Source organism: Staurois parvus, unplaced genomic scaffold (assembly GCF_062004578.1).
Source record: "Staurois parvus isolate SC_StPar_1 unplaced genomic scaffold, SC_StPar_1.0 ptg000018l, whole genome shotgun sequence".
Classification (NCBI taxonomy): domain Eukaryota; kingdom Metazoa; phylum Chordata; class Amphibia; order Anura; family Ranidae; genus Staurois; species Staurois parvus.
Genome location: NW_028317814.1, coordinates 17,311,375 through 17,336,593, shown reverse-complemented (window position 1 = coordinate 17,336,593; position 25,219 = coordinate 17,311,375). Strand labels below are relative to the sequence as shown.

General features: G+C 41.3%; 1 protein-coding gene across 2 annotated transcripts in view; it reads right to left on the bottom strand.

Annotated features, from left to right (window-relative positions):
- Positions 1–25,219, bottom strand: part of SCNN1B (sodium channel epithelial 1 subunit beta) — a 140,147-nt gene that overhangs the window by 96,387 nt on the left and 18,541 nt on the right. The window contains exons 2-4 of one of the 2 annotated variants that reach the window (XM_089682776.1): positions 20,977–21,072; positions 2,663–2,982; positions 409–712 (exon numbers count right to left, since the gene is read on the bottom strand). In XM_089682776.1, coding sequence (XP_089538902.1) covers positions 409–712; positions 2,663–2,982; positions 20,977–21,015 — 663 coding nt within the window. In that variant the 5' untranslated portion in view covers positions 21,016–21,072. The remainder of the gene's footprint in view (positions 1–408; positions 713–2,662; positions 2,983–20,976; positions 21,073–25,219) is intronic. The other variant, XM_089682783.1, reaches the window with a different exon arrangement.

The following is a 25,219-nucleotide window of genomic DNA, read 5'->3' as shown; positions in this document are numbered from 1 at the left end:
CAGTGGGCTAAAGTTCACTTTCGGCTGATGTTACAGAGCTGCTTTAGTCTCTTGATGTATCCTATAATACTGGTAGGAGGAGAGAGCAGAGTGACAGAGAGATGTGTTAATTAGTGTGCTGCTTCTCCTTTCACCGTCCAGTCCAAGCCTGGGGGAGGGACACGACCTTTAAGTGTTGGCTGAACTGCAGCAGAGAAAAATCATGTCTCCTGTCCTACCAGACAGGACTGTGCTGTGGGGCAGAGCTATATAAATCAAAGAACTGGATGAGCAGAAATACAAATTCTTTGACAGTTAAAACATTCCCCATACGTGCATTTAATTGGTGTACTTAGCTGTGTGCCTGAAATTCAGCTTTAAATGAGAATTAATAAAATGTGTCAAAGAATGATGAATGAATATTCTTACCAGTTGTATGGCTACTTTGTATCTCTCGGCATAGAAGGTCTGGTTGCCTTTAGTGGCATTATTGATCTGGGAATAATCTATGCTGCTGTCAAAGATGTTGTAGACAATTGGGTGGTTGGGATCATGTTCATCAATGACAACTAAAGGCATGTAGTTCCATAGGCTGGGGTCAAGGGTCACATTCTGATTTGTGCTGTTGGGAGCTGGTATATTGGAACCCTGCTGACTGGAAAACTGAATCCGATCCAACGCAGTGTCAACCAGTTCATCCAAATCATTTAAGAGATGCTTAACACGTGAATATCTGTAATGAAAATACATGATAATATATTCAGTTTGTTTATGGTGCCATGAGACAAAATGGAACTCCATCAAAAAACATTTTTAGTTTTATACAGAGAGGAAAGAGGATAGAAACTGTCAGGTTTTTCAATTTGCATTGCAAGTGTTACCCTAAAAATGGATATGATTAAAAAGGGGTAACCAGTTATTGTCCTCTAAAGCAGTGTTTCCCAACCTTTCTTCAGTCAAGGTACCCTTTAAATCTATGGACAGTCCCAAGGCACCCTTTAAAATTATGGACAGTCTTGAGTCACCTCATTCTAAAATAGGGTGCTTCTAGACTGTCCAAAATTTTAAAAGGGCACCCCATTCTAAAATGTTAAAAACTATTCTAATAGCTTTATACAGTATAACGCAGCAACAGCCACACATGTAGGACCCCCAACATTAGAGGTGATTTATTCATCTTATTTATTGTAATGACAGCAGGCAGCGGGAGGAGCAGTTAATTACACATCCAGAATGGTCAGATAACCAGTAAATGGCAGAATTTGAAGACACAGGCCTCCAGTAAAACATAATACTATAGATAACAATAACTTCTTTGATAAACAAATCTATCCATCAGTATACATGGCTTTTTAAATCAGCAAAGCCATGTCTCACAGCGACTGACCATTAAATACTGTGTTCTCCTAGCTTCCAGGGGGACATTTTTTATGCTAATTTCATAACATGACAAAATTAAAGGGCACGTTCGACTAAATTTTGGCAAAGTGGAAATCAATAATTTCATTGTAAATTGGGTTCATCATTCTGCTCCTTCCTACTGGCTATACATGTTCAGATACAACACCAATCTTAGAGTCAATTATTTTTAATCCCAATCACTCAACGCAACAATGATAAAAATGATTTGGTTGAATTTTCAAATACAGCCATTTATTCTTAGTGTGATCTGTTTCTACAGTTCTTTCATTGAACAGTTGTTTTGTTACCTGTATGGCCAGAATACAAAAAAGCATGGAAAGAACATTCGTATGAACTCTGCTAGAAAAATTGACTTGAATAGCTAGATTTCTCAACCATTTTTTGATGGACAAGGAATCTTTTTGTGCTTTTATCTGCTTGCTTAGATTTTTTATTGTCAGTTCACTATACAAAAGTAGAAATGGCTCGAATACAGCTCACCGGTGGAATGAATGGCATTTGTATCACTAAAAAGAGGTCCTGAAAGCACATTTTCAGAAATAAGGCTGTTGGGCACTGGGCAGGGCCTTGCAGTGAAGATTGCTGGAACATGGCAGGGGGTGGTGAGGTTTCTTAAAGGACAAGTTCACTAAAAGTGAATTGGATCTTTTATATATATTTTATTTAATATATATTTTCTTCCTAGTTTGAGGATGCCATAAGTCTTACACCTGGCTAAATTGATTACAACTTACGGAAAGCAGCAAACTAGCCCTTTATCTTCTAGAACTTTCCTTCCCCTTGCTCTTCATCTCACAGGGGTGAGAAATTGCATCTAACAAGCGCCCTTTGTCATCTAATTTATTTTTATTCTCCATCCTAGAGGGTTGGCTTTCTCTAGTATGTTTGCAAAGGGTCCAAAAAATGTTTACTAGATAACTACATGTCGGTTGGTTTCTGAATATCAATAGTGTGCACCAGGGGCGGGCTGACAACTCATGGGGCCCCCGGGCGATAGGGGATTATGGGGCCCCTGCATCCTTGCCCAAACTCAAAAATGCCTATGAAAAAGGTACCAGGGGCATCTCATGGGGTCCCCTACTGACCCCGGGCCCTCGGGCAGTGCCCGAGTTTCTAAATGGTCAGTCCGCCCCTGGTGTGCACTTTGTTAGGATCACCAATGAAATGGATTTGGTAAGATTTTCGCTCATCCATAAATTGAAGTTTTCTTATCATTTATGGTACTTAAATTTCAGACACCAGTGTTGGTTCTTTTACTCACTTGAAGGGGTTGACGTTGCAAACGGTCACAGCAGGGAACACCATGGTGTTGAAGCCAATGGAGAGAGACACACTGACGCCATAGGACAGGTATGTTTGAATGACAAGCCCCCACTGCCAGAATACGAGTCCTGCAAAAATCAGAGTCAATATGAACCACATGACCCTCTTCTTTGGTCCTTCAGAGACAATGCGCTTTGGCCCATGAGTATTAGTATTGTTGCAAAACCAGACCAGCAGCTCCTTGTAGGTGTAACCAGGGCCCTTTTGCATCCGGTGAAGGGCCCTTGTGAAATACAGCTTAGTCCTCTTTATCATGACCTGCAAGAGTCACAAACATTCCAATTAACATTAAAATTGACATCTGATTATCTCACTCCTGTTCTTATCCCCTTTCCCATTCTCCTCCCCTTTCCTTCTCATGTCTTCCCTGCCCATTACCCTCACACATGGTTGGATTTTCAGTTATGGACTTGCAACTACTATATTCCCATACTGAAATACTATAATATTAATCTTATATCAGCCATAAAGACGATGCAGGTACAAAACCTTTAATAACAATTCCCAATCAATGCTATTGCATTTGGCTAGCGATGGAGCCAATGAAACCTACTACCGGTATAGCAATGCCAACGTAGTGATAAATATTAGATTGGTAAATGCCATTTCAGGCGTTTCTTTTGCTCTCAGTTTATTACTCAACACAACAGTGAACAGATCTTTCTGGTAGATTTAGTTTCCTCCTTTTCTAGGAAAGCAATTGGTATTTGGGTGAATTGCCCACTGAGCTGCTCAAAATAATTTTGTCATACAATAGTATTATGTATATGAACACAGATAGGAATGTGCCAAGGGAAATTTTTTAAAGTATAGTCACCCATGGAAATCAACCAGAGACCAGTCAGATAAATTAATTGCTTAACCACATGCCCTCCTGAGGATTTACCCCCCTTCAAGACCAGGCCATTTTTTGTGATAGAGCACTGTGTTACTTTAACTGACAATTGCATGGTCATTCAACGCTGCACCCAAATAAAATTTGGTCTCCCCTCTCCATGGGACCCGCACCTGTCTGCTACTCCAGTACGTTGATGTTGGATTTTATATGCTTTTACCAATGCTACTTTTGTGAGTATATATCTCAGTTGAATAAATTCACCCTTTACTTACTGAAGTAATGTGCAAGGTTGGTGCTCTTTTGTTTCTGTTCTCCGTTACAGTTTCTATTGGGCTTCCCCAGCCTTGTGTTTAAGCTGCACAACTGTTGTTCGGCCATTGGATGAACTTTTATAAATGGATCTACCCGCTGAATTTTTAACTGGGTCCCTGAGCGCAGGAAGTTTTGTACCTGTTTCAAATGTGATAGGGACAGATGGGGGCTAACTCTGACATGATGTGGGCTCACTCTGATGTAGTAGGTGTAGGAGGAAACTGATATGATGGGAGACTCTGATGTGATGGAAGCTAACTCTCATGTGATAGGAGGCCACTGAGTTGATGGAGGGATTCTAATGTGAAGTGGGGGCTCGAATGTGATAGGAGAGGGGGGCTGTGGTATGATGGGGGGGGGCTCTGATGTATATGGTGTCAGCCTATTGAAGTCCCTGTATTGAAGAGCTCAGGCTGTGGAAACTCAGGCTAAGAAAAACTGCATAAGAAGCCAATGATAGGAGAAGAGAGGTGAGTGACAAAGAGATGGGCTTAGGAGTCTTACGAGTGTTGCTTCTTCTTTCACTGTCCAATCACACAGAGGAGGTGGTAAGGGAAGACCTGTAAGTGTTACTGAACTGCAGCAGAGAAATATCAGGTCTACTGCCATGCCAGACAGAGCTATCCTATGTGGCAGAGGTGTATACATTTCAGGACTGGATAGACAGAAATACAAATCCTTTAGCAGGTAAAACAGTTCCCGTATTTATCAATCATCTGTGTATTTATTGTTTTCTTGGGGTTCAGCTTTAAAGTGGTAGTAAACTCAGCTTTTAAAGTTGTACCTACAGGGAAGCCTATAATAAGCCTTAGCTGTAGGCAGGGGTGTATTTACTACAAGGCAAACAAGGCATTTGTCTAGGGCGGCATTTTTCATGAGGGTGGGGCAGCACTGTCCCTCGGAAGAAGGGACGAAAGAAGGGACACACGCGGCCTGGGGACCTGGTGGGTTCCGAGTAAGGCTGCGGTTTCATGACGGTGTATGCACAGCCCCACTCTTATTCCCAGGGATGTCCAGAGCTGTGAAGGCGAGTGCCTTTCTCTGTCTCGCTGTGGTGGATGGTGGCTGGTGTATGGGGGGCAGTGGTAGTGGAACGCTGTCTCGGGGGGTTGTGGCAGGAGTGTTGTTGGTCAATGTCAGGCTCTCGATTTTTGTGTTGCCTAGGGCAGCACAAAACCTAAATACACCACTGCCTGTAGGTATGATGAATATCACCTAAACTTGATGGCATACCTGCGCTGTCCCTTCAAAGCTTTGTGCTGTAAACCATGACCCACATGCGCGGGCGTGACATTATCACAGCTCTGCCATTCAAAGGACGAACCAGAAGAAAGACCAGGGGAAGATGGAAGTCCTGTCAGCAATGACAGCGCACCGCTGGAGGGCTTCCTTCCAAGGTAAGTATGTCATAATGTGCTAGTATGCATACCAGCACACAGGGGCGGATTGACAACTCAAGGGGCCCCCGGGCAATAGGGGATCATGGGGCCCCTGTGTCCTTGCCCAAACTCAAAAAAGCCTATGAAAAAGGTACCAGGGGCATCTCATGAGGCCCCCTACTGACCCCAGGCCCTCGGGCAGTGCCTGAGTTTCCAAATGGTCAAATGGCTAGCACATTATGCCATTGCTTTGCAGACAATTTTTTTTAATGAAAAGCAGCAGTTTACTACAGCTTTAACTCATCGTTGTAGTAACCAGTCACACTTGTAAAAAAAAAAAAATCACTTAACCCAATGTTGTTTCTTTTTTTTAATGATGGTTTTTATGGGTCACTAACACTGTTGCATGATAAAGGAGTCCATTGCAGCTTCTAAATTTCACTTTCTTTTGATGGGGCTATTATACATCTCAAGATGAGTGATATGATGTATTGACGTGCTTCTATAATTACACTCCATACTTGCCAGGCAGGAAATGTCACATCTCAGAGTTACAAAAATGTTAAAGTCATGTCACATGTTGAAAAAAAAAATGCCATGAAAAGAAGAATTACACAATGCTCTTATAGAGCTAAAGGACACTTAACATCTAAGAAAATGCAAGCATTTCATCTGGAGAGAAATCAAAACTGGTTAAGGCATGTACAGAATAGTATATATAGATATATACACATACATATATATAGATATATACACATACATACATATATATAGATATATACACATATATAGATATATACACATACATACATATATATAGATAAATACACATACATACATGTATATAGATATATACACATACATACATATAGATAGATATATACACATACATACATATAGATAGATATATACACATACATACATACATATAGATAGATATATACACATACATACATAAATTTATATAGATATATACACATACATACATATATATATAGATATATACACATACATACATATATATATAGATATATACACATACATACATATATATATATATATATATATAGATATATACACATACATACATATATATAGATATAGATATATACACATACATACATATATATAGATATATACACACACATACATATATATAGATATATACAAACACATACATACATTTATATAGATATATACACACACATACATATATATATATATATAGATATATATATACATACATATATATATAGATATATACACACACATACATATATATATAGATATATACACATACATACATATATATAGATATATACACATACATACATATATATAGATATATACACATACATACATATACATATATATAGATATATACACACACATACATATATATAGATATATACACATACATACATATATATAGATATATACACACACATACATATATATAGATATATACACATACATACATATATATAGATATATACACACACATACATATATATAGATATATACACACACATACATACATACATTTATATAGATATATACACATACATACATATATATATAGATATATACACATACATACATACATTTATATAGATATATACACATACATACATATATATAGATATATACACATACATACATATACATATATATAGATATATACACATACATACATACATATACATACATATACATATATATATATATATGCAGGCGTACTTCAGTTTACAAACTCCTCAGTTAACGTAATTTTCTGTTTACAACATTTTTTACAAATTTTTTTTTCAATACGAAGTAAGTTTCCCCAGGATGCATTACACCTGGGAGGTTTATAGCACCGGCCCCGTGCCTTCAAAGTGCACTTTATAAAGAGTTTTGAACAGATAAAATACTTTTTTTTACTTTTTTCTGACCTCCGTAACTGATTAATTAGTTTTCAATGCATTTACAAATTTTTTTCACAATACAAAGCAAGTTTCTCCAGGATGAATTGCGCCTGGGAGGTTTATAGCGCCAGCTCCATGCATGCTGGAGTCTGGGGGTAGCACGTGGCATTGAGTGTGGAGGTGTGGGAGCAGTTTTTGCATCAAGTTTTTTAGCCATTCTGGAAATTTTTGATCATGTCCCTGTACAGTATTTATGCCTTTAAAGTGCACTTTATAAAGAGTTTTGAACAGATAAAAGACTTTTTTTCTGACTTCTTTTTGAGCCATTCTTTGGTGGATTTGCCAGTGTGCTGAGGATTCTTATTGTGTTGAAAGACTCATATCTTGTTTAACTCCAACATTTGGACAGATGGCATCAGATAGCATTTGACACATTTGCAGCAAACATCATATAATGCAGAATGTATAGTTGCCTCAGTGACCATGGGCTGCCCAGACCCTGTAGCAGCAAAGCAACCACAGCCACAGCATTTCCATCACCATGCTTCACAGTTGTTATTAGATTCTTCTAGTTTGTTGCAAACATGTCTACTGCTATTGTGACCAAACAACTTTATCTTTAACAGATCAGTCTTCATTTTTAAATCACTTGCCAGATTCGTAGACATCCACAGCTTTCTTTCTGAGGGCCTAAATTGAATTTGGCATGATGACACCACACACAGAACAGTTTCATCTGTTACTCCCTAAGGAGGTTCTAACCACTGGCATCTAATCTGGAATACTGGACTCTAATTTCATGGGTTTGAGTTGGTGGTAAATGTAGGGGTGTACTTACTTTTTCCGTATGAAAGATCTGCATTTTCATTCATTTAGATCAGGGGTCTCCAAACTTTCTTTACAAAGGGACATTTTACTGTCCTTCAGACTTTAGGGGGGCCGGACTGTGGACATTGGGAGTAGGAAATGTCCTAGCATCAGCGGGCATAAACAATGCCCTATCTTTGGTGTCAGTGAGAGGAATAGTGCCCAATTGTTGATGTCGGTGGGAGGAACAGTGCTCCATTTTTGGTGTCAGTGAGACGAGTTGTGCCCCATCATGGGTGTCACTGAGAGGAATTGTGCCCAATCATTAGTGTCATTGGACCCCATTGTTGGTGTCACTGGGAGAACTGTGCCACATCATTGGTGTCATAGGGAGGAATTGTGTCCCTTCATTAGTGGCAAACCACCGATTTAGATCTTAAAAATTAAGACATCTTGTCAATTTTATGTGACAGTTGTTCAAGTGTCAATTGTCTGGTTTCAAGGATAAATAAAAGCACATTACATAAACAAGTGAGCAGTTCTTGCCCTACAGTGGGTGAGTTTAGAGTTCATATGGGTGGAAGACTAGTGGAACTGGTTACAGCCAAACTCTAGGTAAACAGCTAAAGACACAGATGAAATACATAGATTGGAGCTTTGTTACCTGCCAAAGGATTGCATTTCTGCTCTTTCAGTTTATTATGTTCATTGTCACCACGTTTGCATGCAACATTTATTTATTTATTTCAGGTACTTGTATAGAGCTGTCAGTTTACGCAGCACTTTACATATATATTGTACATTCCGATCAGTCCCTAACCCTCAAGGGGTGTACATCTAAGGTCCCTAACTTACATTCATACATACACATACTAGGGACAATTTAGACAAGATCCAATTAACCTACCAGCATGTCTTTGGCATGTGGGAGGAAACCCACACAGACACAGGGAGAACATGCAAACTCCAGGCAGGGGGTGCCTTGGTTGCTTCCAGTGTTATCTCTCCTTCCACTGTATAGGGGGTGGCAAGAGGCTGAGCAAGACAAATTTAGGTACTCACTCTTGTTGCAATTAAAAAATACATTTACATATTTTAATATTTATTAGTGAATACAGAGCTGTATTAATTTGTGGACTGTGGACTGAGTTGAGTTACTGTAGTATACAGCGGTTTATTACATTACTTAGGACTGTCACAAATTAAAACGGAACAAAACTCCCCTACCCCATTTTTTTATCCACCTGCATAGCAAATCCAGCATTGTCCTGCTGCAATCCGCTGTTTGGGATCCACACTGTGGGCTCTGCCATCTTGCTCCTCTTCCGCTGGTTGCCTCTTCTGAGAGTAAGTAAGCAGCCAGCTCCAATAACACATCAGATCCGCTCCCGATTTGCCCTCCAACCACCCCCGTTCTATGTGCCTATCCTGCAGCCTCCAGGGAGATTTACTGTATATATCCCAGGAGGCTGTAGGATGAAATACATGTCTATAGGCTAAGAATTTTAAAAAACGTTTGGTCTGGCAAATACGCCATTAAAAGTGTTTTATTACATCTGAGTTTTTCAATTTATTTAAGTTTTTTTCTAGTAGTTGAACACAATGGACTTCTGTCTTTTTTCAGACTATGTAAAAATACCTGTTGATCCTGCCATAAATTTTGTTATAATAAAGACAAATTTAAAAGTTGGGCTGTCATAGGAAAAACATAGGGGCTACCACTGCTGCCATTACTTTTGAAAAAAATCAAGTTTCCTAGTTGTCTCTAGCTTTGAGTCACTAACATAAAACAGATATAAAGATTATGGGCTTGACTGAGTGCCAGTTAACATACTGTATATGTGGATTGGTTGTGGTTTGAACTGCATCCAGTCCACATGACATGTGAAATAACATTGCTTCCTATGGTGCCTGTTCACATACAGTGGGGCAAAAAAGTATTTAGTCAGCCACCAATTGCGCAAGTACTCCCACATAAAAAGATGAGAGAGGCCTGTAATTGGCATCATAGGTAGACCTCAACTATGAGAGACAAAATGAGAAAAAAAAAATCCAGACAATCACATTGGCTGATTTGGAAAGAATTTATTTGCAAATTGTGGTGGAAAATAAGTTTTTGGTCAGCTACAAACAAGCAAGATTTCTGGCTCTCACAGACCTGTACCTTCTTCTTTAAGAGGCTCCTCTGTCCTGCACTCATTACTTGTATCAATGGCACCTATTTGAACTTATCAGTATAAAAGACACCTGTCCACAACCTCAAACAGTCACACTCCAAACTCCACTATGGTGAAGAACAAAGAGCTGTCGAAGGACACCAGAAACAAAATTGTAGACCTGCACCAGGCTGGGAAGACTGAATCTGCAATAGGCAAGCAGCTTTGTGTGAACAAATCAACTGTGGGAGCAATAATTAGAAAATGGAAGACATACAAGAGCACTGATAATCTCCCCCGATCTGGGGCTCCACGCAAGATCTCACCCTGTGGGGTCAAAATGATCACAAGAACGGTGAGCAAAAATCCCAGGACCACACGGGGGGACCTAGTGAATGACCTGCAGAGAGCTGGGAACAACGTAACAAAGGCTACCATCAGTAACACACTATGCCGCTAGGAACTCAGATCCTGTAGTGCCAGACATGTCCCCCTGCTTAAGCCAGTACATGTCTGGGCCCGCCTGAAGTTTGCTAGAGAGAATTTGGATGATCCAGAAGAGGATTGGGAGAATGTCATATGGTCAGATGAAACCAAAATAGAACTGTTTGGTAGAAACACAACTCGTCATGTTTGGAGGAGAGAGAATGCTGAGTTGCATCCATACCTACTGTGAAGCATGGGGTGGCAACATCATGCTTTGGGGCTGTTTCTCCACAAAGGGACCAGGACGACCGATCCATGTACAGGACAGAATGAATGGGGCCATGTATTGTGAGATTTTGAGTGCAAACCTCCTTCCATCAGCAAGGGCATTGAAGATGAAACGTGGCTGGGTCTTCCAACATGACAATGATCCCAAACATACCGCCCGGGCAACGAAGGAGTGGCTTCGTAAGAAGCATTTCAAGGTCCTGGAGTGGCCTAGCCAGTCTCCAGATCTCAACCCCATAGAAAACCTTTGGAGGGAGTTGAAAGTCTATGTTGCCCAGCGACAGCCCCAAAACATCACTGCTCTAGAGGAGATCTACATGGAGGAATGGGCCAACATACCAGCAACAGTGTGTGCCAACCTTGTGAAGACTTACAGGAAACGTTTGACCTCTGTCATTGCCAACAAAGGATATATAACAAAGTATTGAGATGAACTTTTGATATTGACCAAATACTTATTTTCCACCATAATTTGCAAATAAATTCTTTCCAAATCAGCCAATGTGATTGTCTGGATTTTTTTTCTCATTTTGTCTCTCATAGTTGAGGTCTACCTATGATGCCAATTACAGGCCTCTCTCATCTTTTTAAGTGGGAGAACTTGCACAATTGGTGGCTGACTAAATACTTTTTTGCCCCACTGTATGTCCGGTGCATTGGCAGTGCAGGTTCAGTGCGGTTTTAAAAAGAGTCAGGTACAATTTCTGAGCAGTGCCTTCAGGTTCAGGTGTGGATTACAGGCTATTGACTTCTGTGGGAACACTTTCTAAACCGCATATGTGTGAACAGGATACAATCGTGTCCTGAACCTGATATAAACCTGTCTTGAACACAGAACAACTACTGTATCAATTAGCTGTGTAACCTAAGCTTCAATCTGCACTGCACGTGTAAACCAGCTCTTACGCAAATAGAAGGCAATGTTCACTTTGCAAAGTGAATTTTCTCCTAACTCAGTCAATGGATTGAAGGTACATTCCCTTTGAATGCTCATTCATGTGCAAGCAAAATTAAAAAAAAAAGAAAAGAAAAAAAAGGTTTTTGCTTGCCCACGATAGGATGAATAAAGTCAGCATAGCTTCACCTAATTTACAAAATGTAGTAAATATTCTCTTTGCAAAGCTTGCTGATTGCTTTTACTCAGATTCACTTCATTCACAAAGCACATTCACTTTACAATGTGACCATCCTCTAGTCCTTCAGTATATCAAACACAATGAATTCTAACAAATCTCCAGCTTTCTTGTGCTACATGCTTATTTCTGGTCATTGACTTATAACTGAAGTAAAGCAGCCAGTGAACTAGCATTTTTGGGAAAAGGCCAGTAATAATAGCCTCCATATTTATATCACAATGTGTGTACTTTAACCACTTGCCCTCCAGGGGATTTACCCCCCCCCCCTTCCTGACCAGGCCATTTTTTGTGATACGGCACTGCATTACTTTAACTGACAATTGCGCGATCATGCAACGCTGCACATAAATGAAATTGCGCGGTCATGCACAAAAATAAACAAATTCATTTTATGGACTTTTTTTTCCCCACAAATAGAGCTTTCTTTTGGTGGTATTTGACCACATGTGCATTTTTTTTAGCTAAAAACAAAAAAAGAACAATTTTGAAAAAAATATATATACAGTCATGGCCGAAATTGTTGGCACCCTTGATATTTTTCCTGAAAATCAAGTATTTCACACAAAAAAGGTATTGCATTAACACATGTTTTGCTATACACATGTTTATTCCCTTTGTATGTATTGGAACAAATATAAAACAGAGGCAGAAAAGCAAATATGACATAATGTCACACAAAACCCCAAAAATGGGCTGGACAAAAGTATTGGCACCCTTAACTTAATATTTGGTTGCACACCCTTTGGAAAACATAACTGAAATCAGTCGCTTCCTATAACCATCAATAAGCTTCTGACACCTCTCACCCGGAATTTTGGACCACTCTTCCTTTGCAAACAGCTCCAGGTCTCTCTTATTGGAAGGACACCTTTTCCCAACAGCAATTTTAAGATCTCTCCACAGGTGTTCAATGGGATTTAGATCTGGGCTCATTGCTGGCCACTTCAGAACTCTCCAGCGCTTCTTTGCCATCCATTTCTGAGTGCTTTTTGACGTATGTTTGGGGTCATTGTCCTGCTGGAAGACCCAGGATCTTGGACGCAAACCCAGCTTTCTGACACTGGGCCCTACAGTGCGACCCAAAATCCTTTGGTAATCCTCAGATTTCATGATGCCTTGCACACAGTCAAGGCACCCAGTGCCAGAGGCAGCAAAACAACCCCAAAACATCATTGAACCTCCACCATATTTTACCGTAGGTACTGTGTTTTGTTCTTTGTAGGCCTCATTCCGTTTTCGGTAAACAGTAGAATGATGTGCTTTACCGAAAAGCTCTATCTTGGTCTCATCTGTCCACAAGACGTTTTCCCAGAAGGCTTTTGGCTTACTCAAGTACATTTTGGCAAACTGTAGTCTTGCTTTTTTATGTCTCTGTGTCAGCAGTGGGGTCCTCCTGGGTCTCCTGCCATAGCGTTTCATTTCATTTAAATGTCGACGGATAGTTCGCGCTGACACTGATGCTCCCTGAGCCTGCAGGACAGCTTGAATGTCTTTGGAACATGTTTGGGGCTGCTTATCCACCATCCGGACTATTCTGCGTTGCAATCTTTCATCAATTTTCCTCATCCGTCCACGACCAGGGAGATTAGCTACAGTGCCATGGGTTGCAAACTTCTTGATAATGTTGCGCACTGTGGACAAAGGCAAATCTAGTTCTCTGGAGATGGACTTGTAACCTTGAGATTGTTGATATTTTGCCACAATTTTGGTTCTCAGGTCCTCAGACAGTTCTCGTCTCCTCTTTCTGTTGTCCATGCTTAGTGTGGCACAGACAGACACACAATGCAAAGGTTAAGTGAACGTCTCTCCTTTTTATCTGCTTTCAGGTGTGATTTCTATATTGCCCACACCTGTTACTTGCCCCAGGTGAGTTTACAGGAGCATCACATGCTTGTAACATTCTTATTTATCCGCAGTTGTGAAAGGGTGCCAATACTTTTGTCCAGCCCATTTTTGGAGGTTTGTGTGACATTATGTCGAATTTGCTTTCTTTCCTCCCTTTTTTTGTTTTGTCCCAATACACACAAAGGGAATAAACATGTGTATAGCAAAACATGTGTTAATGCAATACGTTTCGTGAGAAATACATGATTTCCTGGAGAAATATCAAGGGTGCCAACAATTTCGGCCATGACTGTATATAATTTTGACTTTTTGCTATTAAACATGTCCAGTAAAAAAATTTAAAAAATAAAATTTCTTCATAAATTTAGACCAAAATGTATTCTGCAACATGTCTTTGTTAAAAAAAAGACCAATAAGTGTATATTAATTGGTTTATGTTAAAGTTATAGCACCTACAAATATATGCGGTATATATCCTGGAATTTTTATTTTGTTTTATTTTAGTAATGACGGCGATCAGCGACTTATAGCGGAACTGCGGCGGGCATTCTGACACTGGGGGGGAACTGACTGTCACTGACATCCCTAGTGACACCAACACAGTGATCAGTGCTAATAAAAAGCATTGACACTGTACTAATGACACTGAAGAGGAAGGGGTTAACATCTGTGGCGATCAAAGGGTTAACTGTGCGCTGTGTGGGTTTTATATTATGTGTTGTGTTTTACTAGAGAGCAGGGGCGGACTGACAACTCATGGGGCCCCCGGCAATAGGGGATCATGGGGCCCCTGTGTCCTTGCCCAAACTCAAAAAAGCCTATGAAAAAGGTACCAGGGGCATCTCATGGGGCCCCCTACGGACCCCGGGCCCTCGGGCAGTGCCCGAGTTTCCAAATGGTCAGTCCGCCCCTGCTAGAGAGCCATGCTGCTTTGTATTTTTCTGCAGTGCAGAGAAATACAAAGCATCATGTCTATGCTGACAGGAGAGAGACCTGGGTTGTTTACACATAGGTCTCTCCCCTGTCAGCTCTGCCGACGATCGCCAAGTACCGCCTGGGACCCGGTGATTGACATGTTCAGCAGCCAATAGCGGCGCGGGTAGGGCGTGTTTACGCCCCCTACCTGGAAATGCAAATCACATATATATATATATGTGATTTTGCGCATCCCTGCTGCCCTTTAGCAGTGCTTCTGCTATAGGGGGGGGGGGGTTGCTAGTGTGCATGGAGAACAATCTCTTTGGGGGTTATTTACTAAAACTGGAGAGTGCAAAATCTGATGCAGCTCTGCATAGAAACCAATCAGCTTCCAGCTTTGTTTGTCAAAGCTTAATTGAACAAGCTGAAGTTAGAAGCTGATTGGCTACCATGCGCAGTTGTACCAGAATGCACCCATTTTAGTAAATCCCCCTCTATGCCTTTAGTAAATCAAGCCCTATGCCTGCCTTGCAGTACTATCAATGTCACAATGACATTTCCCCATCCCTCTTCCAACAGGTGAATTCTCAGAATTCTATAGTTCCTGAACACGTAAAAATGTTTTTCTTACACAAACTCAGCCATGAACTCTGTTCTGTACATTTTTTTTCTTTTCAATTGTTTTTTTATCTCTCTGATTGTTTTGTAAAGCTTGAAGTTTATAGCCATTTGTTGCAGAGATACAGAGAAACATTGACAACTTGATGGCAATAAACCGTGACCAGATGCAAGAAAACAACTGTAACAGAACATTTTCCCACAAAGTGCAGTAGCAAATGTTATGTTGTCAAAACATTTATGTGACATGCATGCATGCGAAAGGTGGTAATAACGAGCAGATAAGAAACCACTAAAAACCAGCCTGTTTTTCCTGCAAGTCATAAAGACAGAGTTATAGCTAGGCAAAAATGACTATATATAGCATATAGACACACACATAGTTTATGTGTGTGTGTATATATATATATATATATATATATATATATATAGAGAGAGAGAGAGAGTCATAACTAGTGTGCATAACCTTGTTAAAACAAAGAAAAAACATAAATATACTGTTTTAAAAAGGTATACAGATGTGCTCAAAAGTTTGCATACCCTGGCACAAATTGTGACATTTTGGCATTGATATTGATAATATGACTGATCATGCCAAAAAATGCTCTTTTATTGAAGGATGATGATCATATGAAGCCATTTATTATCAAATAGTTGTTTGGATCCTTTTTAAATCCTAATGATAACAGAAATCACCCAAATCGCCCAGATCAAAAGTTTACATCCCCTGGAATGTTTGGCCTTGGTACAGACACACAAGGTGACACACACGGGTTACAATTTTCAACATTTGTGTTTTATATATAGTTTTGAATGTGTAAGGTTATTTTTTATTAAAAAAGCAAAACCCGAAGTACATTAAGAATATGTCTTTTAAAACCTTACAAAACATAGAAAAATTGCCCCATGGCCACACTTCATTTTTAACTCATATACACTCATATACAAATAATTAAAGCCAAACTCCCTGAAAGCAGCTGCATATACTGATTTTATCTATATATATATATATATATATATATATATGGGCTCTGTTTTACCTGGCAATGGATATGTATTTCTGTCCATCCAGTTTTGAGATCTTCATTGAACTGCCACCCTACAACCACCATAGTCGTGTTTGGCACAAGTTTGCAGCACGGTTCATTTAAGTTTAAAAAGGCAGTGCTGTCTGTCAAATTGGAAGTGTCGAATACAAATTGCTGGACTGCAAAGCTTCACAGCTGTGGCAATAACTACTATAAATTTGGAGGTGGGTGATCGAGGATCAACCAACTGTTTTTACTGCCTCTCTGATCCCAACAGGACTTCTAGCTGGCCACACCCCAGTTGAATTTTGATTGAAAATGTTCATCTTCTGACGTTGTGACAAGAAAATTTGAAGAAGCAGGATGGAAGATTCTTCTTGAATAAATTAATTTCTTGCTGTGAAAGTGTTTTTTTTGGGGGGAAAATAGTACATATTTATTTATTTCAGGTACTTATATAGCACCATCAATTTACGCAGCACTTTACATATATATTGTACATTCACATCAGTCCCTAACCCTCAAGGAGCGTGCAATCTAAGGTACATTATTATTACTATACAGGATTTATATATTATTATTATTATTATACAGGATTTATATATTATTATTATTATACAGGATTTATATAGCGCAACAGTTTGCTCAGCGCTTTACAATATAACAGGAGACAATACAGCAACAATACAGTTCAATACAAGAGGGATAGGAGGGCCTGATCCTAAGAGCTTACAATCTAGGAGATATGTAATGAAACCTGTTTAAAAGGTCTGGGATTTCATTCAAGCATTAGGTCTGGATGAAATTTTAAAGTGTTACTAAACCCCGGACCCTGCATTCACTATATCTGGTCTCCCACAATACACAGAATATTGAAATGCAATTATTTTAGTAAATATAAACTGCTAAATACCTTTTCTCATCAGCAGTATATAGCAGTCTTGTGACTTCTATAAGTGTCCAGCTGAGCACTGGTTAAAACCTGTGGGGGGAGTTTTCATTCTCCTCTGATTGTCCCTATGAGACTGTATACCCCTGGCCTTCTGTCTGAACAATGCTGATTGGCCTTGTGCTGATCAAATGCACCCTCCCAAAGAAAAAAAAAAACAATAGCAATACACATTAATTTGAGCATGTGCAGAGTGACTGCTAGAGCTCTGTACTATTAGCAGATGGATTGGGAACAGTAGAAAAAGGGGAGAATCAGAGAAGACAGGATCTAACAGCCTTTTTACACAATGCAGAGGATTAACCCCTTAGGTTTCTCAGTAAGTATAGCAAGCATGCTTTACTGCATATACAGACTGATTTTACTGTTGTGGGTTTAGTAACACTTTAAGGGCTTTCAACAGAAATTAGATGACTCAATGATGGCATAAAAGAATAATTTGACAAGTGTTTTTTCTACGAATGTTCAAAAGAAAATTTTAACCAACTACAAAAAAGTGTAAGACTTGAGGCACTTTAATAGGAAGTATCTGACAAACATGCAAAAATGTCTATAAATGTTGTAGCTGTAAATGACACGCTACTGCTGAATACCTTCATGAATATCAGCTTCCAGCATACACAAATCCTAAAGTTAGCAATGACATTAGATAGTTGTCAGATCTTGAGGCATTACTAATCAGCACTGGTCTAATAGGGCAGCACAGTGGCTAAATGGTTAGCACTTCCGCCTGGCAGTACTAGGGTCGTTGGTTCGTATCCCAGCCACAGCACCACCTGCCTGGAGTTTGCATGTTCTCCCTGTGCCTGCATGGGTTTCCTCCCACACTCCAAAGACATGCTGGTAGGTGAATTGGATCCTGTCTAAATTGGCCCTAGTATGTGTATGAATGTGAGTTAGGGACCTTAGACTGTACGCCCCTTGAGGGTGAGGGACTGATGTGAATGTACAATATATATGTAAAGCGCTGCGTAAATTGATAGACTCATTTAGCTGAGATTTACAGCTACTTTTACCAGCTTCATTTACAAGTGAAAGGCTTGCTGTAGATCTACATAGCCTTGGGTCTATGCAGCAAAAGGGTGCAAATATCTTGTCCCATATTCATTTACCTAATTCCAATTTATGACTCAGATACTGAAGTTATTATTATTATTATTATACAGTATTTATATGGCGCCAGGAACTTTGCTCAGCACTGTACAGAGTAGTGGGGGACAGTACATGAGACAATACAGTAACAATACAATACACGAGGGGTTCGAGGGCCCTGCTCTTTCGCGCTTACAATCTAGGAGGGAGGGGATAATGGCACAGGAGGAAGTGGCTGTGGGGGATGGAGTGGTAGGAGGAGTGGAGGAAATTGGCTGTTAGGTGAGGGTGGGGTAGGCTTCCCTGAAGAGATGGGTTTTCAGGGTGCACCTAAAGGTGAGAAGGGTAGGTGATAGTCTGATGGATTGGGGTAGTGAGTTCCAGAGGATGGGGGAAGTCCTGGAGAAGTCCTGCAGTTGGGCGTGGGAGGAGGAGACCAGGGAGCTAGTAAGTAGGAGGTCTTGTGAGGAGCAAAGAGTGCGGGTTGGGTGGTATTTGGGTATCAGGTCGGTGAGGTAGTTCAGAGCAGTGTTATGAATGGCTTTGTACGTCAGTGTTAGTAGTTTGAATTTAATGCATTGGGCAATCGGACCCAGTGGAGGGAATGACAGAGGGGGGTGGCGGATACGGAGCGGGTGGCAAGGTGGATGAGTGGCCACTGAGTTCAGGATAGACTGAAGCGGGGATAGCCTGTGAGGAGGGAGTTGCAGTAGTCGAGTCGTGAGATAATAAGGGAGTGTATGAGTTGTTTAGTAGTGTCTGGGGTTAGGAACAAGCATATTTTAGAGATGTTGCAGAGGTGGAGCCTGCATGAGTTTGCCAGTGATTGGACATGGGGTTGGAAGGACAGGTTTGAGTCTAGAGTGGCACCTAGGACTTTGGCTTGCGAGGTGGGACTGATGGTGGCATTGTTGTTTTCGTGATAGAGAGGGTGGGGGTGGGGGCTGGGGGGAAAATTAGGAGCTCGATTTAGGAAAGGTTTAATTTGAGGAAGTGGAGCGACATCCAGTCTGAAATGTCGTTCAGTAGGTGGGTGATACGGGTGGAGACTGAGGGGGTGAGGCGAGGGGTGGAGAGGTAGATTTGTGTGTCATCGGCATAGAGGTGGTAGTTGAAGCCGTGGGAGTGTATCAGTTGGCCAAGGGAGGAGGTATAGATGGAGAAGAGAAGGGGCCCGGGGACAGAGCCTTGGGGAACCCCAACAGAGAGGGGGAGAGAGGGGGAGGTGGTAGCGTTATAGGTAACGCTGAAGGAGCGTTGGGAAAGATAGGAGGAGAGCCAGGAGAGAGCGGAGTCTCTGATGCCAAGGGAGTATAGTTTATTAAGGAGGAGGGGGTGGTCAACTGTGTTGAAGGCGCCGAAGAGGTCGAGGAGTAAATGGACTGAGTAGTGGCCAGTAGCTTTGGCGGTTAGCAGGTCATTAGTGATTTTGAGTAGGGCGGTTTCGGTGGAGTGTAGGGGATGGAAGCCAGACTGTAGTGGATCGAGGAGGTTGTTGTCATTGAGGTGGGAGCTTAGGCGATCGTAGACCAAGCGCTCAAGGAGCTTGGATGTAAATGGCAGCAGGGAGATGGGTCTAAGGTTGCTCAGGTCGGAGGGGTCCAGGGAGGGTTTTTTAAATATGGGGGTGATGTGCGCGTGCTTTAGGGGGGAGGGGAATGCGCCAGTAGAGAGGAAGAGATTGAAGATGTTGGTGAGGGAGCATAGGATGGAGGAGGAGGGTGACCGGAGGAGTTGTGTGGGGACAGGGTCAAGGGGGCAAGTGGTGAGGCGGACTTCTGTGAAGACCTTAGTGATCTCTTCAGTGGTAGCAGGGCTGAGGGAGGGGAGTGTTGGGGAGGCTTTAGTGCGCGGGATGTTAGGTGTGGTGGGGGTCAGGGCGATTGCGAGGTCAGAGGAGGGGAGAGTTGCAGGGGTTATATTGGGAGGGAGGCTAGGTAGATTGAGCATTGGCGATGTCCTTACGGATTGCGTCGATCTTGTTTTGGAAATGGTTGGCAATCTCGTGGGCGGTGAGTGAGGTACTGGGTGGAGGTGGGAGGGGGAGAGAGTAGGGAGTTGAAAGTGGAGAAGAGCAGGTGGAGAGGGAATTAATGAGGGTTACGAAGTAGGCTTGTTTGGAGATGTGGAGGGAGGAGGTGTAAGTGAGGAAGGAGGATTTGTAAAGGGTATACGCTTGAGGGGATCTGGTTTTGCGCCATAATCGCTCCAGCGCGCGACTGCGTAGTTTAAGATTTTTGGTGCGGTCGTTCTGCCAGGGTTGAAGCGGTTGGGGTCTGATGCTGCGTGTGATTAGGGGTGCTAGGGAGTCTAAGGCAGCTGACAGCGAGTTGTTATACGCAGTATTGGCCAGGTCGGGGCAGGACAGTGGCAGGATACTGTCGTACAGACGGTCAGCTGCGGAGTGGAGAGGGGCCAGGTTCAGGTTGCGGAGGTTACGGCTGGTGATGGTTTGATGTTTGGGGGGGAGGTGTTTGAGGACGGGGAGACGGAGAACGTAATGAGGTTGTGAAATAACTTTGATTTACCAAAAGCACAGATAAAAGTGGTTACCTCTTTGGAGTGACGAGATATGGTGTTAACGATGGTCATTGTGGTCTATGATGACGGTTAAGCAGGTAATCTGGTAAACAGTGTTTACAGGGCAAGCTGCAATATACAAAAAAAAAAAACATAAAGGATGTAAGGCTTTAGTAACCTAGTGACAAGTACTAGTGCAGAAAGACAACATTTATCCTTAACTACGAAAAGTAATCTTTGCTATGGGGGCGCTCATTCATGCTTGCTGCCATTGACATACTGACCGTGGCTCGGTATTGCCCCCCTCTCTCAACTCCCTGGCAATGGCTCCTGCTACTGCCTCTCTCTCCAATGAGAAGAGAGAAAGCTGAGAGAGCTGCTGCTCTTATGTACATCACTGGCTCAAGTTTAGGCTCAGCTAAGTATTTAGTGTGGAAGAAGGGGGTAACTGCATGCAGAAGGTGTTTAATATACACTAAGGTAAAGCACCTTCTACATTTAGAACCACTTTAAGTACTAACCTGTATATCATATCAGACTATTTTTCAGTTTTCAGTGCTGTGATAGTTTTGCTCACAATTACTCAGTCATGCAACACTGTACACCAGGGGTCTCCAAACTTTCTAAACAAAAGAACCGGTTTACTGTCCTTAAGTTTTTAGGGGGACCAGACTGGGGCCATTGGGAGTCCCAACACCAGTGGGAAAAAATGCCCCAACTTTGATGTCAATGGAAGGAATAATGCCTCATTGTTTGTGTCATTAGGAGGAATTGTCCCCCATCATTGGTGTCATTGGGCCCCATAGTTGGTGTAATTGGGAGAAATTGTACCCCTTCATTGGGGTCAGTGGGGGAATTATGCTCCATTGGTGGTATCAGTGGATGAAATAGTGCCCCAAGGGCTGGATGAAAGCAAGCAAAGGGCCACATCTGGCCCCAGGTTCGCAGTTTGGAGACCACTGCTGTACACAAATGAATGTTATATAATTTTTTTGTAGACAGAGTTTTCTTTTGGTGGTATTTAAAGTGATACTAAACACACACTGTTTAGTTTACATTGTCCCTTCTATTTCTGTATATGGATTATGGCACTGTAATTATTTTAATAAAAAAGAAACATCAAAGTACCTTTTTCTGTCACTATGAAAATTACACAAGACTGGTACCAAATCTAAAACACGTTAGCAGCATCTAAACACATAATAAAATTTTAATGAACACATGGCTGCGTTATTTTTTAATACCTGCTTGGAATTCAGCTTAATTAGTGTATTTGTATCATGATAAGAATGGTTATGAACAGCATACATTGGTTTACAGTCATTAGTGAACTTACTAAAGCATTCAATCTCTATAGAACCTGAATGTCAGGTAGGGATTTACGTCTTTACATACCAACCACCTCTTCCCAACCTATGTTTGAACCCTGTGATCATCTTCAAGATCCTGAAATATTAGACTATTAGTTTCTCCATGTTAAAAAAAAGGTGAGAAGGGTAGTCTGGAGAGTCTGTTTTGCACACCTTTAAAATATTGCAAATCAGACCTTCAGGGCTCGTTCACACCATGATCGAGAGATGTCAGTTGCAGGGGCGGACTGACAACTCATGGGGCCCCTGGGCAATAGGGGACCATGGGGCCCCTGTGTCCTTGCTCACACTCAAACCACACCCAAAAAACCTATGAAAAAGGTACCAGGAGCATCTCATGGGGCCCCCTTCTGACCCAGGGCCCTCGGGCAGTGCCCGAGTTCCCAAATGGTCAGTCCGCCGCTGGTCAGTTGTTCTACAAGGGAACACCCAAACCAATTGTTCTCTATGTGCCCTGTTCACACCACAACACTAGTAACAGATTTTTTTCTTTGCAGGAATCTGCAACATGTATAACACTCATTGAAGCACACATGAAAACTGATGTAAAGTAATATCTCTGCAAGTGGAATCTGCATGTCAGTTTCCATCGGTTTGCAGCACATATGGTGTGAATGAGGCCTCAGACTACCACTCAATGAGAATACCTGGATCATATCCTCATTCTACAACACTAAGCAACTATCATTCAGTTTTTTTACTGAAGGTACAGGGTAGCTTCTTACACTCATTTTGATTAGAAAGCGGTCTCTTTCTTTCACTGTTATATTTTTCTCTATCATACCTACAGCCCCATCTGTATCAGGGGAAACTGTGATGGAATTTAAATGTAATAGACATTAAAGCGCAGTTCTAGTGACCTCACTTACAGAAAGATAAAAATTGATAAAAAATAAAACAAGTCCAGAGATGGGCATTAAAAATGGTAAAAGGTCTGACAAATAAAACACATCAGGAAAGACCTCAGAAAATCGTACACACTGCATCTTGAAATGCATTTTTAATACAAAATATATGAAAAATATTTTTAAAAATACATTTCAAATTGTCTTTAAAAATAAAAATCTACATTTTTGGAATGCATTTACAAATATATGTAAAAATATATGTTAAAATTACTTTTTTATATGTTAAAAAAATCTGAAGAATATATTTAAAAACAATATATATATATATATATATATATAAAATTAAATATATAATTTGAATATATAAATATATATAATATATATAATATATATTTTGAAATATATTGAATATGGCCAAAATTGTAGCATTTCAAATATATGTCAATATATTTGGGAAGAATATTTTAAAAATATATTTCAAATACATTTTTCTTCTATATGGGTATATACACTCAACAAGAACCAGGGATGGTACAAGTTCAAAATATTGTGTTGTAATCCTGCTGCAGACAAGCACAATGAAGGTGAAATATTGCAGAGCCTCATATCTGCTCACAATGCCTCAAATGATCCCACTGATGAGATTATATACAGTCCCAGCTGGAATGGAATTGCTAGGGCCTTGTCAGGAGTGGACTGACCATTTGGAAACTCATGAACTGCCCGAGGACCCGGGGTCAGTAGGGGGCCCCATGAGATGCCCCTGGTACCTTTTTCATAGGCTTTTTTGAGTTTGGGCAAGGACACAGGGGCCCCATGATCCCCTATTGCCCGGGGGCTCCATGAGTTGTCAGTCCGCCCCTAGGCCTTGTTCACATGCATTGCTCCTAACTGCCCCTGATGTGGAGGGACTGTCCCTCTTTTGGAAGCAAATCCCTCCATCCCTCTGTCCTTCTCATTTGTCCCTCTTTGGTCTGATGTATAGACCTTTATAAAGAAATGTACTATTTAGTTGCTAGAAGTGTTAGGCCTCCTGCATACTATGTTCTTTTGAAAGTTTGGGGGGTTTATTAATTTCATTGGCCAAAATATTGAAGTAGAACTATAGGCAAAACTTATTTTTATTACACCTGTCAGGGCTTACGTCCATTGTACCATTTTTGCTTGTTATCGGGGCACAATGTCCATCTCTGGAGCTTGTATCCAAATACGGTCTACTTGTGACTTGGAGGTCAGCAGGAGGAACCAGTGAAAGCTGCAGAGGACACAGGCAGGGGTAAAACTAGAAATTGCAGAGCTCCATAGTAAAAATGTTAATGGGTTCCCCCAACAGAGAAAAAAACACTGTTCTACAAGATCCTATTTGCAGGTGATGAAGGATTGAAAAAGACACAGCGGTGATAATGAGGTAAGTATGGATCTATATATTATTATTATTATTATACAGTATTTATATAGCGCCAAATGTTTGCTCAGCGCTGTACATTATAATGGGAGACAGTACACGAGACAGTACAGTAACAATACAATGCGAAACATGAGGGGTTCGAGGGCCCTGCTCCTTGGAGCTTACAATCTAGGAGGGAGGGGATAGTGGTACAGGAGGAAATAGCTGTGGGGGACGGAGTGGTGGGAAGAGCGGAGGAGATCGGCAATTAGGTGAGGGTAGGCTTCCCTGAAGAGATGGGTTTTCAGGGTGCGCCTAAAGGTGAGGAGGGTAGGTGACAGTCTGATGGGTTGGGGTAGTGAGTTCCAGAGGATGGGGGAAGCTCTGAAGAAGTCCTGGAGACGGGCATGGGAGGAGGAGACCATGGAACTAGAGAATAGGAGGTTTTGTGAGGAGCGGAGGGTGCGTTTTGGGTGGTATTTGGATATCAGGTCGGTGATGTAGTTCGGGGCAGTGTTATGGACAGCTTTGTACGTCAATGTTAATATTTTGAATTTTATGCGTTGGGCAATCGGAAGCCAGTGGAGGGATTGGCAGAGGGGGGAGGCGGATACAGAGCGGTTGGTGAGGTGGATGAGTCTGGCCGCAGAATTCAGGATAGACTGAAGCGG